Raw genomic sequence first — 17,517 nt, forward strand, 5'->3', positions numbered from 1 at the left:
GCTCAAGTTCAGCCCAGATGGCGGCGCTCAGTAGCCACTCCTCGTCCTGGAGGGCTCCAGCCTTTTCCCACCACCAATGCCTTACCCCTCAACTCGCACATAAATGACCTTCACGAGACAGAGGTCGTGTTCCGCGTCCCTCATCGGCGTCCTCAGCGCTGGTTCAACTCTGCGAGGATTCTCCGCTTCTCTCGGCCGCAGTGAAGTCCCCTTGGCCCGTCTCCTTCCCAGTCCCCCGGGGAAGGGAAGAGTGGGGGTGATCAAAGTAAGAGACTCCAGGCTTGGAACTGAAGCGGTGAAAGCAGTGGCAGTAGAACGCTGCCAGTTTCCAGGCAAGCAGAAGCCAGAGCCCAAGGCACAGACCCTTCATGCAGAATGACGCCCCCCGCCCCCCAAATCCTGGCGTCTGCATGGTTTCCCAGCCCTAGAAGGGACTCTGCTCTTTGTGGTCTCTTCTTGAGCAGCTCTTTTCTTCCAGCCAGGGTGTGTGTGTGTGTGTGTGTGTGTGTGTGTGTGTGTGTGTGTGTGTGTGTGTGTGTGTGTGTGTGTGTGTGTGTGTGTAAAGGGAGCGGGATGGAGGACAGGAGGATGGAGACAAGAGGCATCAGGAGCCACAGACACAAGGAGGCAGGAATTGGAAGTAGAAAAGAAAGGGCCAAACCAGACAGACAGAGAAGCTCCTCCAAACTGGGGTCAGGGCATCAAGATCGAAACCTCCTCCCCACCCTTAAGTCCAGGGAACAAGAAATGATTTCAGGTTAGCTCAGCGGCAAGTGGCACTATCTGGTGGCCCTTCGCCCCTCCTTCGTCCACGCCCCCAAGACTCACTTCTCCAGGGGAAGAGGCCAAGGTTTAGCACCCCTGGTAACCGGGCCAATTCAACCCGCTCCCCAGGAGCCCCAGCCTGCGCTCAGCCCTGCCCCACCCCCACGATTTGGAGATTGGCGGGACCCTGTCCTTCCCCAGTCCAGTTCGCCGCCCCGCCTCCAGCCTAGACAGCTCCACCCTCCGCGGGCGAGGATTGGCGGACCTTGTGTCCCGCTGCCCGGTGATTGGTTCCCGTGAATGAAGGTACCCGGCGAGGCACCGCCCCCAGCCTGTACAGGGGTCTGGGGGCACTCACTGCTCAGCGGTGCTGGCGCTGGCGCGGCTGGAGCCGCCGCCGCATCGACAGCTCAGTCTGCAGGACCATGGAGACCGGCGCCGGCTCCTATCCGCTGCGCCTGTTCGCCTGCCTGTTGCCCCTCTGTTTAGCGCTGTTTTTGGGACCTGGAAGACCTGGGACCGCAGAGGAAGGTGAGGAATCTGGTGTCTGTTCTTGGAGCTTGGGGGAACCCAGACAGGGATCTGGGGTGGGGGGAGGACCGGAGTACTTGTGGAAAGGGGTCATATAGGTAGATTGGATTCAGTACTGGGGTTTGAAGCAAGCAAAAAAGAGAAAGAAAATCATAAGAAAGAAAGAAAAGACAGAAAAAGAAAGAGAGAAAAAAGGAGGCTAAGCAATGCAGAAGAGAGGCATCGAGGAGTTTAGGGGCTGGAGACCCGGGAGACTGTGGAAGAGACACTAGGAACTGTGGAAGCAAGAAGACTAGATTGTTGGTACTGGTAGGGGGGGAAGGTTGAGACTGACCGGCTGAGCGATTGGAGGTGGAAGGCGTGGGGGGGCGGGGAGATGAAGGGAGCAGAGGAGACATGGAGACACGGAGGTGAGATGGGAGCTTTGGGGGTAGGGGCTTCTGGAGACCGAACAGAAAAGGCTGGGGGACCACTGTGCCCAAAAAAGAGGAGGGCCAACCGGTCCGGAAAGGCTGGGTCCGGGAGTTGTCCGACGTGCTGAGAAAAAAAGAAGGGAACTGTCCGCAGTGCTGAATTAGGAGCGAAGGCGAATCGGCGAGATCTGCATTTCTGGGCTTGGGGGTGAGCATGGCGCTAGAGCTCGTGTCCTGTCTCTGGTTCTGGTTTGGGAGAGAGCTGGTAAGATCAGCTGAATCCAGATGCATCCTAGTGAGGTTCAGAATCTCGAGGAGCTGGAATTTCAGGCGCTGGATCGCTGCTGACGCTTTTCCAATATGTAATTCTAATGTGCTGTCAGTTATAGCGAAATCTGCACGCTGTTGGAGCTCCTTCCCACTGTCACCGACGCTTCGGAGCCAGCCCTTTTAGAGGCCCGCACTTAGGGCCCCGCCCCCCTGGCTGAAGCTCCGGTTGAGTAATCGTCCAAGATTTTGGGATCGTCTGGGCTCCTTTCTGTGAGCTATTGCTGTACTGTCCAAGACCGTGCGTTTCTGGGACCAATATTGAGACCAGCATTCAGAAAACTTGCCTAATGTCTAGTGTGTATGTATGTGTAAGGGGATGGATGGATTGGATAACAACTTCAGGTATCTCTAATGTTGGAGAGGTCATGGCTTTGATCTATGAAAGGACCCCTGGGGATGTTTTTCAAAGTCAGTGGAGGTGACAGCCCCCTAGGGAAGGAGAAGAGAGATTTTAATTTCTCTTGCCTTTAATAGGATTTCTACAATTTCCCCCCCTAGGGATCTTAGTAGTCAAACCAAAAAGGTTCAAATATCCCCTATGCATGGTGGTCCTCCCAGGTGTCAGAAGAGCCTTGACACCTAAATGGGTTTAGAGATCAATGCAGGAATCCTTTGCTGCACTCACTTTCACCTTCTTTTTTGTTGTTGTTGTTGTTTTTTTTTTGTTTTTTTTGGCCACACCCCGCGATGCTCAGGGGTTACTCCTGGCTGTCTGCTCAGAAATAGCTCCTGGCAGGCACGGGGGACCATATGGGACACCGGGATTCAAACCAACCACCTTTGGTCCTGGATCGGCTGCTTGCAAGGCAAACGCCGCTGTGCTATCTCTCCAGTCCCCACTTTCACCTTCTTTAAAAAATTTTACACAGTAGTTCTCTGGGGCTACTCTATTTTGTTTGTTGTGTTTGGGGGCCACACCCAGTGGTGCTCAGGGCTTACTCAGGGAATCTCAGGTGTTGCACTCAGGAATCACCTGTGGCAGTGTTTGGAGGACTATATAGAATGCAGGGATCAAACTCGGTTTGGCTGTATGCAAGGCAAGTGTACTATCACTGTGGTTCCCTTTGGAGCTATTCTTGTTTTGTGCTTGGGGAATCATGTGCTAAGAAGTCAAACAAGTCCTTCTGTATGCAAAGCATGTGCTCTAATCCATTAAGTTATATTTCTGGTTCTTCTCTATTATTGTATGATTTGGGGTCACACTTGGCTGTGCTCAGGGCTACTCATATCTCAGTGCTTGAGGGTTGCTCCCAGTAGTGCGTGGAGACCATGTTGTGCCAGGGATTGAATCCAGATCTCCTGCATGCAATACAAGTGCACTAACAGTTTGAATCATTTGTTTCCCCAGTCTTTTTCCTCCTCCTTCTTCTTCCTACTCCTACTCCTCTTCTTCTTCTTCCTTTTTTTCTTCCTCTTCCTCCTCCTCCTCTTCTTCTTCTCCTTCTTTTTTGGGTCACCTGGCAGCTCTCAGGGGTTACTCCTGGCTCTATGCTCAGAAATCACTCCTGGCAGGCTTGGGGGACCATATGGGATGCCGGGATTTGAACCACTGTCCGTCTGCATCTAGGCCAAACACCTTACTGCTATGCTATCTATCTGACCCTTCTTTTTTTTTAAGGTTTTTGGTGATGCTCTGGGGTTACTCCTGGCTATGCACTCAGAAATCGCCCCTGGCTTGGGGGACCATATGGGACATCGGGGATTGAACCTAGATCTGTCCTGGGTCAGCCATGTGCAAGGCAAATGCCCTACCACTGTGCTATCACTCTAGCACCTTTCTCCTTCTTGACACTCACTGGGAAGGCTGGGGGATCACTGACCTCATTTGGGAGCCAGTCTTAGATACTTGTCCTGGACTATGTGGTGGATTGAATAATGACTTCCCAAATATGTCTCTATCCTAATCCCCAGAACCCATACATGTCATCTTAAATAGTGATAGACTGCAGATATGATAAAAGATTTTGATGTGAGCTTATCTGGATTACTTGTATGCTCCAGTATACTCACAATGATCTTTCTAAGCAAGATTTAGGAAGACGCAGAGGTAGAGAAGACAATGCTATAACAGAACAGAAATTAGAGTGATGCTCTTTGAAGACGGAGAAAGAGACCACAAGCCAAGAGATCCAGGTGTTCACCACTAAAAGTTGGAAAAGGCAAGGAAATAAATTTTCATCTTTAGGCCTCCAGAAGGCCATGCCTATCAACACCCTGATTCCAGAGGCCAGAGCAACAGTCCAGAAGATAGGGCACTTGACTTGCATGTGGCTGACCTAGGTTCAATCAATCCCCAGCATCACATCTTGGTTTCCTGAACCCATCAGGAGTGATCCCTGAGCTCAGATCCAGGAGTAATCCCAGAACACTTCTGGGTGTGGCTCAAAATAACAGAAAAATCTCACCTCTAGATCTGTAAGAAAAAACATTTCTGTTCTTTGAGTCACAAGATTTCTGGAAATTTGCAGCCTCAGGAAATTAACACAGATACTTTCCCTAATTATTATGGTACCTCTGTCTCAACTTCACCTATGCTATCATACACATATATACCCTAGGGATATAAATGAGTGTGGGAAAGCTTGTCCTTTTCTTTTCCACCCCACAGGTGGCAAATTTTGAACTAGGAGATAATTCAGTCAGCTGAACAGAGGCATTGCATATAGAAGGCCCAAGTTTGAGCCTGGTACTGCATGGTCCTGCAAGCACTGCTGAAAAGAATTCTTCAGCATATGGGGTCAAAGCAATAGCACAGCGGGGAGGGTGTTTGCCTTGCACATGGCCAACCAGGACCAACCTGGATTCAATCCCTGGTATACCTTATCATACCCCTAGCCTACCAAAAAGTGATTTCTGAGTTCAGAGCCAGGAGTAACCCCTGAGTGCAGCTGGGTATGGCTTAACCCCTCCCCCCCAAAAAAGAGTCCTTCAGCATAAAGCTGAAAATATCCCCTAAACACCACCAGGTATCAGCCCAAACCAAACTAACAAATTTACAGTGAACTCATCAAAGGGTCCCAAGTTCCTGGTTTGACTTTCTGACATCTCTGCTCTCTGCTCTCCCTAGTTGTCCTCCTGGATTCCAAAGCCTCCCAGGCTGAGCTGGGCTGGACGGCACTGCCGAGTAATGGCGTAAGTGTAAGCTTTCCCTCCACATTCCAAGGATCCTCTGGTGATCCAGGTTTTAATTCTTAGCTCATCCTGGTTACAGCAGATTAAAGTGCTCCTCAGGGCATGTGGTCTCCAGCAGCCTTGGCTGAATGCCCTGAAGACACCGAGTCTTCAGCCAGATAGGGGGAAAAAAAAAAAAAGGATGAGATAGAGAGGAGGGGAGCCAGCAAATGAGTGAACTGGTTGTGTCTAAGAACTAAAATGTTATGGGGGAGGGGGCAGAGAGATAGCACAGTGGTAGGACATTTGCTTTGCACATGGCTGACCCAGGATGGACCTGAGTTTGATTTCTGGCATCCCAGATGTTCCTTCGAACATGCCAGGAGCGATTTCAAAGTGAAGAGCCAGGAGCCTGAGCACCACCCAGCATGGCCCAAAAACCAAAAATAAAAAAAAAAAATGTTATTGAGGTGGAGTTGAATGCTGAACAGTCCTTTGAACTTGCTAGCTATAGCTCCTGATAGCAGTTTTGGTAATTGGTAATTTAATAAAACAAGTAAGACTTGGTATCATAAAAGAACCTTGGACACTTAGGTGGGGAAATGGGTGTGGCAGCACTTCTGTGTCATACAAAGGACACTGGATGGCAAGTTGGGATTCCAGACACCATTCCTGGCTCTTTGTTTGTTTTTTTGGGCCACAACAGCAAGGCTCCAATGCTCAGGGCTGACTCTGCTCTCCGGAATTACTCCTGGTGGTGCTTCCAGCAGGATATAGGATGCCAGGATGAAATATGAAAGGGTTGATGCCCTACCTATTGTACTATTATCCTGCTCTTAACTCTTATGTGCATGTCTTACTTATGTGCATGTCAACACTTTCCCTCTGGAGCCTATTTTCCCATCTGTAAAATTAAGGTTTGGACTCCAGTGTCTTTGCTTCCTCCTGCCCTCTGCTCTGCATCTGATCCTTTCCAGGGTTTGTAGGGTGGAAGACAGGATAGGAGGATTGTAATATAAGGCACCCCTAGAATTCACACGCTTGGCTGTGAGATGGCCACATTCTCTCTCTGTCTCTCTGTCTCTGTCTCTCTCTTTCTCTCTGCACTCGCTGCTTCATTACCAGTGGGAGGAGATCAGTGGTGTGGATGAGCACGACCGTCCCATCCGCACCTATCAGGTGTGCAACGTACTGGAACCCAACCAGGATAACTGGCTGCAGACGGGCTGGATCAGCCGTGGCCATGGGCAGCGCATCTTCGTGGAGCTGCAGTTCACGCTCAGAGACTGCAGCAGCATCCCTGGTGCTGCAGGCACCTGCAAGGAAACCTTCAACGTCTACTACCTGGAGTCTGAGGTTGACCTAGGTCGTGGGCGTCTGCGTCCAGGCAGCAGCAGGCCCCGAAAGATTGACACGATCGCAGCCGATGAAAGTTTCACTCAGGGCGACCTGGGACAACGCAAGATGAAGCTGAACACTGAGGTGCGCGAGATCGGCCCGCTCAGCCACCGGGGTTTCCACCTGGCTTTCCAGGACGTGGGCGCCTGTGTAGCGCTGGTTTCGGTGCGCGTCTATTACAAGCAGTGCCGGGCCACTGTGCGCGGCCTGGCAGTCTTCCCAGCCACAGCTGCCGAGAGCGCCTTCTCCACTCTGGTGGAAGTGACCGGAACGTGTGTGGCACACTCAGAAGGGGAACCCGGCAGCCCCCCGCGCATGCACTGCGGGGCAGACGGCGAGTGGCTAGTGCCCGTGGGCCGCTGCAGCTGCAGTGCGGGATTCCAGGAACGTGGAAACACCTGTGAAGGTATGCAGGGGACTCGGGGGAGCATTGTAGCACATTGGAGGCCATCAAGAGCGCACCTTAGATACAGTCGACTAGAGAAGGAGGGGTAGTGCCGCTTGGAGTCTGATCTCTAGTGGGGTAAGGCCCAGAGAGCCTGATATAAGGGTGGTACAGGGTTCTATATTTCAAGTATTCATGATAGGCACCTCATATAGGCCTTGTCATTTATTTACAATGAGCACATAAGGCTCCATTCTTATTTCATGGAGGAGGATGAAATCCTCCAGAGAGATGAAATCCTCATTTATCAGTTGATCAAGAGATGGAGAAATAGAGGGACTGGGTGCTGGTAGAGCACTTATCCTGGGTTTGATCCACAACAGCATAGCGAAGGAAGGAGGGAAGGAAGGAAGGAAGAAAGGAAGGAAGGAAGGAAGGAAGGAAGGAAGGAAGGAAGGAAGGAAGGAAGGAAGGAAGGAAGGAAGGAAGGAAGGAAGGAAGGAAGGAGGGAGGGAAGGAGGGAGGGAAGGAAGGAGGGAAGGAGGGAGGGAAGGAAGGAAGGAGGGAGGGAAGGAAGGAGGGAAGGAAGGAAGGAAGGAGGGAAGGAAGGAAGGAAGGAAGGAGGGAAGGAAGGAAGGAAGGAGGGAGGGAGGGAGGGAAGGAAGGAAGGAGGGAGGGAGGGAAGGAAGGAAGGAGGGAGGGAAAGAAGGAAGGAAGGAGGGAGGGAAAGAAGGAAGGAAGGAAGGAAGGAAGGAAGGAAGGAAGGAAGGAAGGAAGGAAGGAAGGAAGGAAGGAAGGAAGGAAAGTAGGGCACTTGCTTTGTGTTGATGCCTGGCATCTCATGTAGTTCCTCAAGCACCACCAGGAGTAATTATTGAGTACAGAGCCAGGAGTAGCCCCTGTGCATTGCTGTGTGTGGCCATCACCTCCACAAAAATGAAATCAAGCACATTTGCCCAACTCATATTCTACTGCATGGTGTTGCTTGCTTTATGCTTATAAGATAGCTGACACCTCTTACAAAGCAGGCCCACTTCTGTCACCTAAGGACTAGAGGGATTGACTACTGATGAAAGAAAATGAACCCTCTGTCACTAAAAATATGCAAGGCAGAAGCTGATGGGTGAGGAATTTAAGAGTGATTTGGAATTTAAGAATGAGGGGTTTAAGAGTGATTTGGGGTCTGAGTAATAACTAGATGGCAACACATGGACCACAGTATCCCTGGAGAAACCCTCTAAGGTTTCTCTGACTTCTGTTGGAGTCTTGGCCATGCAGGACATCATGCAAGAGCCTCCCTTTTTCTCCCCTGTCTGGTTCTGAGAAATAAAGGCAAGGATAGGTGCACATTGCGGGGAGTTGGTTGGGCTAGCTTAGGGGTACTCCTGGCTCTGCACTCAAAAATCGCTCCTGGAAGGCTCAGGGGACCATATGGGATACCAGGAATCAAACCTGGATCCATCCTGGGTCGGCAGTGTGCAAGGCAAACACCCTACTGGTGTGCTATTGCTCCAGCCCCAAGGGTGTACTTATTTCTGGAGTATGTCTGTGTGGACACTTCTAGCAGTTCTCAGGATTTACTCCTGACTCTGAATTCAGGGATCACTCCTGGTAAGGACTATATATGGGTGCCAAGAATAAAGTATTCTTAGCATAGAAAGATTAGGTGATGCTTCTTTGATATCAAGTTCTTTTCAGGGTGCCAGAACAACAGAAATTAATCAAACAGAGTCTTTTTTTGTTTGTTTGTTTTGTTTTTGGACCACACCTGGCAGTGCTCAGGGGTTACTCCTGGCTGTCTGCTCAGAAATAGCTCCTGGCAGGCACAGGGGACCATATGGGACACCGGGATTCGAACCAACCACCTTTGGTCCTGGATCGGCTGCTTGCAAGGCAAACGCCGCTGTGCTATCTCTCCGGGCCCCAAACAAAGTCTTAATGCCCGTAAACTCACAATCTAGATGGAGAGATGTAAAAAAAATTAAATTACAACAGGGCAATTAAAGGTCTCCCAGAGGAGGAATTCCCACAGTGACAGGAAGACAGAGGAAGTGACTCAAGTTTGCTTTTCATCTTTCCTTCAATCAGCCATTCAGTATAAATTGAAGACATAGTCTGCATTTATTGATGGTTCAGTGATGCATAAGAGCAAATGTCACAATCTTTTCCCATGGGTGAACTTGTGGTTTAGCAAGGGAGTTGGAGGCAGGAAGTTCCCTGAGCTCTGCCGGTAGGTCACGTTCCATCCCTATGCACTCCAGCACCCACTATAGCATGTTTCTGCATGTCCTCTCATTTCTGTAAATATTTGTGTATATGTGTGTATGTTTCTACCACTAAATAAATGATAGGGGAAAGAGTAAAGAAGTTGTGGGGGAAGAGAGTGGGTATGACATAAGATGCATGCCTTGTACATGCCAGTTCTATCACTGACACCACATCTGGTCCACTGAACATCACCAGGAGTAATCCCTGAGCATAAAGCCAGAAGTGAGTCCTGCTAGGTGTGGTCCAAAACAAAAATCAATAAATAAGTAAAGTAAAAATAAATAAATAGGGCCGGAGAGATAGCATGGAGGTAAGGCGTTTGCCTTTCATGCAGGAGGTCATCGGTTCGAATCCCGGCGCCCCATATGGTCCCCTGTGCCTGCCAGGAGCAATTTCTGAGCCTGGAGCCAGGAATAACCCCTGAGCACTGCCAGGTGTGACCCAAAAACCAAAAAAAAATAAATAAAATAAATAAATAAATAAATAAATAAATAAATAAGCAAGGAACTTTTTGAGCTCAAGTAGTGAGTCATTTTAGTTTTGGCAGTTCTAATGCCCATACAGAATGTGGTCTGTGATGGGGCTCAATGAATATGCCATAGGTCAATGACATAGGGTACCATAGGCTGTGCTGCAGATCTATAGCAATTATGTACAAACCAGGCCCAAGAAGATCTATAGAGATAAAGGACAACCCAAGCCCAAGTAGATGGCAAGAAGGCCTTTGTTCAGGTAGCTGAGAGCTTTATGATGAAGAGGTAGGAGGAAAGCACATTGCATGGTTGGGGTGCACGAGTGGATGCAGAATACATATGAAGCTGTGAGAGGCAGTAGGATGGGAAAGAAGCAGGGGAAATTCATGAATGGTTTTAGACACAGTTGAAGAGCTTCGACTCGACTCTTTAGACCAATGGGGAGGATTTGAAGCAGGAATCTGACATGTTTGGATTTGTGCTTTTGAAATCACTTGAGCTGCAATTACAAGGAAAGGATTGGAGAAGATTAGAGGCCAGAAGTTGAGGGAGGAAGATGGTTCAATAGTCAGGGAGAAAGAGCTGACAAGGTCAGAATTTGACAAGCAGTAGCTGTGATGGCCGAGCTATGAGGATAGGTGTGATATGAAGACAGCACAAAGGGTGCCAGGCAGCAGCCACAAAAAGGTCCTGGCTGGCTTGTGTGTTTCTGGAAGACTGAATGGACAGAGGATAATTAACTGGGGTAGAGAACATGTTGCATTCAAGTGGAACTAGCTTGAAAATGGATATGAGGCTCAGCCACAAGGCAGTAGCTACTGCTTGATGTTTGTGTGTGTGTGTGTGTGTGTGTGTGTGTGTGTGTGTGTGTGTGTGTGTGTGTGTGTGTGTGTGTGATGGGGATAGATCAGGGAGACTGGGAGATGCAGCAAGAGGGTGAGGTTGTAACTCAAGGGTGGAGGGTGTTTCACATGCAGGAATCCTTGAGTTGACTCCCTGACCCTCCCCTAACTCTTCTACATATGAGGAGGGCCAGAAATGGAGGCTGGAGAGCGGATAAGCTGTTTGCTTTTCATGAGACCACTGCTGTGACCTGCCAAAAACAAAGTCAGAGGCAATGATAGAATCTTATAGAGCAGCAATATTTAATGGGGAAGGAGATAAACAAAGGGGCTAAGAGGGCATGGCCCAAAGTCGGAGGAGTTGGTGGGATAAGAGACTCTGGCCTGCAGTGTTGGAGGCAGTCAGGTAATGTGAGCATTGGAAAATGTCTGCCTGATGGACCTGCAGAGAGTTTCAGAGTTTTAGATGCAGGACAGACAGCTGCAAGGCTGAGGTGGAAGGTAAGCTGCTGGAATCCGGAATAAACAATGATCTTGATGGCTGCAAGTGGAAGGGGGAGGCTGTCTTCAGAATGGAATAAATTTGATAGTACACTGGCTCTGAGTTCACTCCTGGAAGGCTCAAGGAAAGGAAAGGGATAAGAGTTAACTTTTGGGCCAGAGTGATAGCACAGTAGGTAGGTAGGGCATTTGTTTTGTATGGCCAACCCAGTTTAATCCCAGGCATCCTATATGGCTTCCTGAGCCTGCTAGGAGTGATTTCATAAAAAACAAAACAAAACAAAAAACTTACTTGCTTCACACACACACACACACACACACACACACACACACACACAGTTGGCTCTTAGGGACTGAATCCCACTTCAGACTGTGGCTGAAACCAGACAGAGGCCACATGCAATGACATCATTAGCTCTGTCTTGGGGAGTGAGGGCTTGAACGAAAGCCAGGAACATTTTTATAAGGGAGGAATGTGTCTCACTGAGCTTTAGAGAAGTTAGGGAGAAAGGCGTAAGACAGAGTTAAGTTCCATAGGCAAGAGGCATCGCCTGTGGAGGGTGATGGCAGGGCAACTGTTACAGGGATTTTAAGAAGAGAAGAGAGGCCAGGGATGCTGCTCAGTGGCAGAACACCTGCTTGTATGTAGGATCTTAGGTTCCATTTTTTTGTGTTTTTTTTTTTTTTGTTTGTTTGTTTTATTTTGTTTTTGGGCCACAGCCGGTGGTGCTCAGGGGTTACTCCTGGCTGTCTGCTCAGAAATAGCTCCTGGCAGGCATAGGGGACCATATGGTACACCGGGATTCGAACCAACCACCTTTGGTCCTGGATCGGCTGCTTGCAAGGCAGATGCCACTGTGCTATCTCTCCTGGCCCCTAGGTTCCATTTCTTTTTTTTTTTTTTTTTTGGTTTTTGGGCCACACCCGTTTGACGCTCAGGGGTTACTCCTGGCTATGTGCTCAGAAATCGCCCCTGGCTTGGGGGGACCATATGGGACGCCGGGGGATCGAACCGCGGTCCTTCCTTGGCTAGCGCTTGCAAGGCAGACACCTTACCTCCAGCGCCACCTACCCGGCCCCTAGGTTCCATTTCTATATTGCACATCCATGCCAACAATGCTGGGAGTAATTCTGGTGCCCTGCCCCCCCCCCCAAATAGTGAAGTGGTGGGGCCAGAGTGGTGGCACTAGAGGTAAGGCATCTGCCTTGCAAGCGCTAGCCTAGGATGGGCCACAGTTCGGTCTCCCCAGCATCCCCCAAGCCAGGAACGATTTCTGAGCACTTAGCCAGGAGTAACCCCTGAGCGTCAATGGGTGCAGCCCAACCCCGCCCCCCAAAGGGAAGTGGTTTAGAAAGAGGAGCCTTCCTGCAGTCCAGTTGCCTGTTGGGAAGTCTAGAGCATCTCAAGGCATTGGATGCAGAGGTGAGAGTGCTAATGTCTTCCCCTGCTGCTTCTCCTGAGTGACCTGCCTCTGCCCCACTCCAGGGTGGACAGAATTGCAGAATTCTCCAAGAACAGGCAGATTCTTTTGAGAAATGCCCTGTGTCTCATGCTGTGTGGTTGCCCTGGCACAAAGGGGTTCAAGCAGGGATGCTCTCTAAGATTGGGAGTGCAGGAGCACATAGGGAGCCCCTGTGATGGATTAAGAGGTCTCTGGACACTGACACAGGAAGAAATTTCTACTGCACCCTCAGCAGAGGGTGGGAATCAATTCTGAGGAATATGAGTCAAGGCTGAGACCGGAACTGGTGGAGGAGCCGGCAGGAGTCTGTGTGGAGCCAGTAATGAGTCTCTGCTGTTGGGACTCTGACCTTGAGGAGAGGGAGGGTGGCAGAGATATTTCCTGAAAGGGGTGAGTCCTCCACCCAGACCTCTCCCAGCCCTCCCAGATGCAAGACTAATGCTGCTTTGATGCATATCCAGCACACAGTTACACACACAAGGCATCTCCAATATACACAATCATACACACATACCATCAGCACACAAGCACACATTCACACATAAGGCATCACACACACACACACACACACACACACACACACATAGACATACACACATGGCACATTCATTATTCTCTCCTCATTGCAACCTTATAATCAGATCATCCCCAATTTACAAGGAAGATGGTATAGTCATTGGGATTGAGAATCACTCCCTTTTCACTGATGGCTTGTTTTCTTTTATTTTGGGGAACCACCCTAATGCTCATGCATATTGCCAGCTCAGTGCCTGGTGGACTATGAGGCATTGGGATTGAACCAGGACCCTACATGTAAAACCTGTGCTTCAACTGAGCTAACTCTCAGGCCCCAGGCTGATGGTCTCTTGAAGCCAGAGTCATGGAAATTAACAGAGTTTCTGTGAATTCTGGACTCTAGAACTTTTTAGGCAACACCTGGAAATGCTCAGTGCTCAAGCTTCACTCTTGACAGGGCTCCAAGTACCATATGGAATGCTGAGAATAGAAACCAGGTTGGCTGTGTGCAAAGCAAGCACTGAGGAACCCAGAACTTCTGAAACCAGTTGCTGCTGCCCACCCCCCCCCCCCCCAGTGTTGAGCGTGTGTCACAGACTTGTTTTGAAAACTGGGAAGACTGCTTAAAGACGTAATGCTCAGCACTCTAGGCAAAGTGCCCCCTGCCCCCCCCCCTCTGCCGCAGCTCTGCAGACAGTGGGAGCCTCCAGTGTCCTCCCTGTCTCCAAACAGCCTTTTCCAGCACAAGCGTGCAACTCTCCTGTGGTCTTATGGCTTCTGGAGACTGGAGAGAAGCCAGACTTCCCATAAGCAGCTTCATTAGAGGGAAGGGCCGGAGAAGTCTAAGAGGAAGGGGCATAGAATTAGGGAAGAAACACCCTGACTTTGAGAGGGGTGCCAGGGTCACTACCTCCTTAGCCCAGCTGCTGCTGTTGATGATGATGCTAATGATGGTAATGATTACTACACCCATAGTGCTTAGGGCTTTTCCCTGACTGTGCTGTCAGGGGCCACTTCTGGCCATGCTGGGGGATCATTTGGGATGCCCAAAATTGAACCCAGGTTGGCCACATGCAAGGCAATGCCTTGCTCTTTCCAGATCCATTTTTCTTTTTTGGTTTTTGGGCCACATCCAGCGGTGCTCAGGGGTTACTCCTGGCAATCTGCTCAGAAATAGCTCCTGGCAGGCATGGGGGACCATATGGGATACCGGGATTTGAAACAACAACCTTAGGTCCTGGGTTGGCTGCTTGCAAGGCAAACGCTACTGGGCTATCTCTCCGGCCCCCAGATCCATGTTTTTTTCCTTGTAATAGTTTGTTGTTGTTGTTGTTTGGGACCACACATGACAGTGCTCAAGAGACCATATGGGGTGCTAAGGATTGAACCCAGATTGGCTGCATATAAGGCAAGCAAGCATGTTGCCCACAGTTCTATCTCTCTGACCCTGACCCATTTTTCTTTAAGTGGGTGTTTAACAGTTTACATTTTAGAGTTGGAGTGGAAGAACAATAAATACTATTATCAAGTAGCTGTTACTTGTTTAAGCAATTTATAAATTGCATTTGTTTGTCCTACAACTTTTTGAGATCAGTATTTTATGGAAGGTTCAGAGAGGCCAACCAATGTGTCCAAGGCCACAAGTAAATGGTGCAGCTTGGCAGCAAAACCAAGTTGCTGGGAATTAACAATCCTGTTGGCATGAGTGATGCAGAATGTGAGAGAAGCAAAGTCAAGACTAGAACCAGAAACTTCCACTGTTCCCTTCTTTATCTACCCACTTCTACTCCTGTAGTGAAACCAATTGTGTCAGTGGAGGATTGATGAGATACTAACACAGGGGTCGAGGAGGGGGAATGAGCCTTTACTCTGTGTGTGTGTGTGTGTGTGTGTGTGTGTGTGTGTTTTGTGTAACCAGGAGTGTGTGTCTTTGGATAACGGTGAAACAGGCCTGGAGTTTCTTCACATCTTCACATCAAGACATCACATCAAGGGGCCGGGTAGGTGGCGCTGGAGGTAAGGTGTCTGCCTTGCAAGCGCTAGCCAAGGAAGGACCGCGGTTTGATCCCCGGCGTCCCATATGGTCCCCCCAAGCCAGGGGCGATTTCTGAGCACATAGCCAGGAGTAACCCCTGAGTGTCAAACGGGTGTGGCCCAAAAACAAAAACAAACAAACAAAAAAAAGACATCACATCAAGATCAATATCACATCTTCCCATCAAGATTGCAGAGTGTGGCTCATTTTCTCCCAATAGGCTTCAGGGCAGTATGGTGTGGACTGTAATTAGTTGCCATGGGCTGGGATCCAAGCAATTATGAGTGATGAGACCTGGAGCAAGTTATTTAGCCTCTCTGAGCCCTCTTTGCCTCATGTTTAGGGGGGACAAGGTACTTATTCACAAGTTGGAGGATTCAATGAATTATTGCAAGTAAAAGACGCTACCTTGCTTGGGCTCGCATTGAACGCTAAGGGTAGGGTGATAGTGGGTGGTTTCGGCCATGGCATACATTCTATTGGGTAGTACTGGGGTAGCTGAGACCCCAGGACCCATTCCCCATCCTGAGGGGAAGTAAGAAGGCTGGAGAGAGAAGCTGAGTCGAGAACCATCTCACAAGGCGGCATCTCCGGACAGCCTGTCCTCCAGGGTTTTACAAGGTGTCCTCGAGATGGCCCCTCTGCTCACCGTGCCCAGAACACAGCCGCGCCCCGGAAAGCGCCTCCACGTTCTGCGTGTGCCAAGACAGCTACTTGCGCTCACCCACGGAGCCGCCCTGGGCCTCCTGCACCAGTGAGTGACCCTCCGAATGCATCTATCTGGGCCTTGGAGGGGACAGAGGGAGGGGAGCCAGGGGTGCGGAGATAATGTGGCAGGGCCTTGGCCAGGAAACAAGGAACCACCGAGTTGAGTCCAAAAGGGGTGATGAAGGGGATCACCCCCATCCGTCCTTGCTCCACCTCACCTTACCACCCCTCTGCGCTTGACCCCTCGGTGCCTCCATCCCTGTCTTCCTCACCCCTGCAGGGCCACCGTCGGCGCCCAGGGACCTGCAGTACAGCCTCAGCCGCTCCCCGCTGGCGCTCCAGCTGCGCTGGCTGCCCCCCGCCGACTCGGGCGGCCGCTCGGACGTCACCTACTCGCTGCTGTGCCTGCGCTGCGGCCGCGAGGGCCCGGCGGGCGCGTGCGAGCCGTGCGGGCCGCGCGTGGCCTTCTTGCCGCGCCAGGCCGGGCTGCGGGAAGGAGCCGCCACGCTGCTGCACCTGCGGCCCGGGGCGCGCTACACGGTGCGCGTGGCGGCGCTCAACGGCGTCTCGGGCCCGGCGGCCGCCGCGGGAGCCACTTACGCGCAGGTCACCGTCTCCACCGGGCCCGGGGGTAAGGGCCCCCACAGACACCTGTTAGCTCCGCGTCTCCTCGGGAGTCCCCTCACCCCTCCATTCCGCAGCCACCCCAAAGCGACCATAACTGGTGCAAGATCATAATTGGTGCATAATTGGTTTTCCGGGCAGCACACAGCACACAGCAGCCTCTGCCCGAGGGACACGGGGTGATGCAGAAGCAGAGAGGACAGGAATGTTTCAATGACCCTCCAGAGCCTTGGGGTTCCCTCCTTTTCTAACTTCGCAGGTGGTCGTTGCCCCATGCGCCCCTGAAATGCTTGTCGCATCTTAACTTCCCCAGGGTACATACACTGTGGAGTGTCCCTGAACCTTTGCCCTCCTTTTACAAACATGTTAGGAGAAAACAGTTACACCTCCTCCTCCTTTTTTATTTTTTGGTTTTTGGGCCACACCGGTTGACGCTCAGGGGTTACTCCTGGCTATGCGCTCAGAAATTGCTCCTGGCTAAGGGGACCAGATGGGACGCGGGGGATCAAACTGCCGTCGGTCTAGATCTGCGCATGCAAGGCAAATGCCCTACCATTTGAGCCACCGCTCCGGCCCCTTCTCCTCTTTTAATGTCCCAGGAAGAGGGAATCCGTGTGTGGCCCTCCAAGCCCTATCCCTTTAGCTTTTGCACAAGCTTTGGGCATTGGTCTCCAGTCTGGAAGCAAGAGTCAGACTTGATGGCCCAGAATCCTTTGATCAGCAGTCACATTTCTGGGTCTGGAATGGGCTGAACTGAAGATGACAACCCTTTTATAGCACAGACTTCTCTTTCTGAAAGTGATATTTGATTTGCCTCTGCTCAGCTGGAGTGAGGAAGGAGGTGCTAAAGCACCTTCAAGGAGTCTTTGCAAGAATAAGTGAGTGGGATGTCTCCTGAATGGTTCTGTGTTTGAGAACATAGGAAAGGTGTAGTGATTACTTTCTGTCTTCTGGTGGTTGTGTTATTGGAAAGTTCAAGGCAACAGGGATTTTCACTCTTCTAAGGATAATTTGGGTGTATATACACAGTAATGTTTAAGTTTTTTAACTACTAATAAACAAAGTTTAGCAAATAGAGATTTCTTTTCATTGGGTTTTGATGGAAACTAGCTTTTTATTTTTATTTTTAGTTTTTGGGTCACAGTCAGCTGTAC

At 50.3% G+C, this 17,517-nt stretch overlaps 1 protein-coding gene across 1 annotated transcript in view; it reads left to right on the forward strand.

The window, feature by feature from the left end:
• Positions 1 to 1,128: 1,128 nt before the first annotated feature.
• Positions 1,129 to 17,517, forward strand: part of EPHA10 (EPH receptor A10) — a 41,600-nt gene continuing 25,211 nt past the window's right edge. Inside the window, exons 1-5 of the mRNA XM_049774662.1 lie at positions 1,129 to 1,296; positions 5,107 to 5,171; positions 6,276 to 6,954; positions 15,630 to 15,785; positions 16,020 to 16,370. Of these exons, the coding sequence (XP_049630619.1) occupies positions 1,191 to 1,296; positions 5,107 to 5,171; positions 6,276 to 6,954; positions 15,630 to 15,785; positions 16,020 to 16,370 (1,357 nt within the window). The 5' untranslated portion in view covers positions 1,129 to 1,190. The remainder of the gene's footprint in view (positions 1,297 to 5,106; positions 5,172 to 6,275; positions 6,955 to 15,629; positions 15,786 to 16,019; positions 16,371 to 17,517) is intronic.

This window comes from Suncus etruscus, chromosome 6, assembly GCF_024139225.1.
Source record: "Suncus etruscus isolate mSunEtr1 chromosome 6, mSunEtr1.pri.cur, whole genome shotgun sequence".
NCBI lineage: Eukaryota > Metazoa > Chordata > Mammalia > Eulipotyphla > Soricidae > Suncus > Suncus etruscus.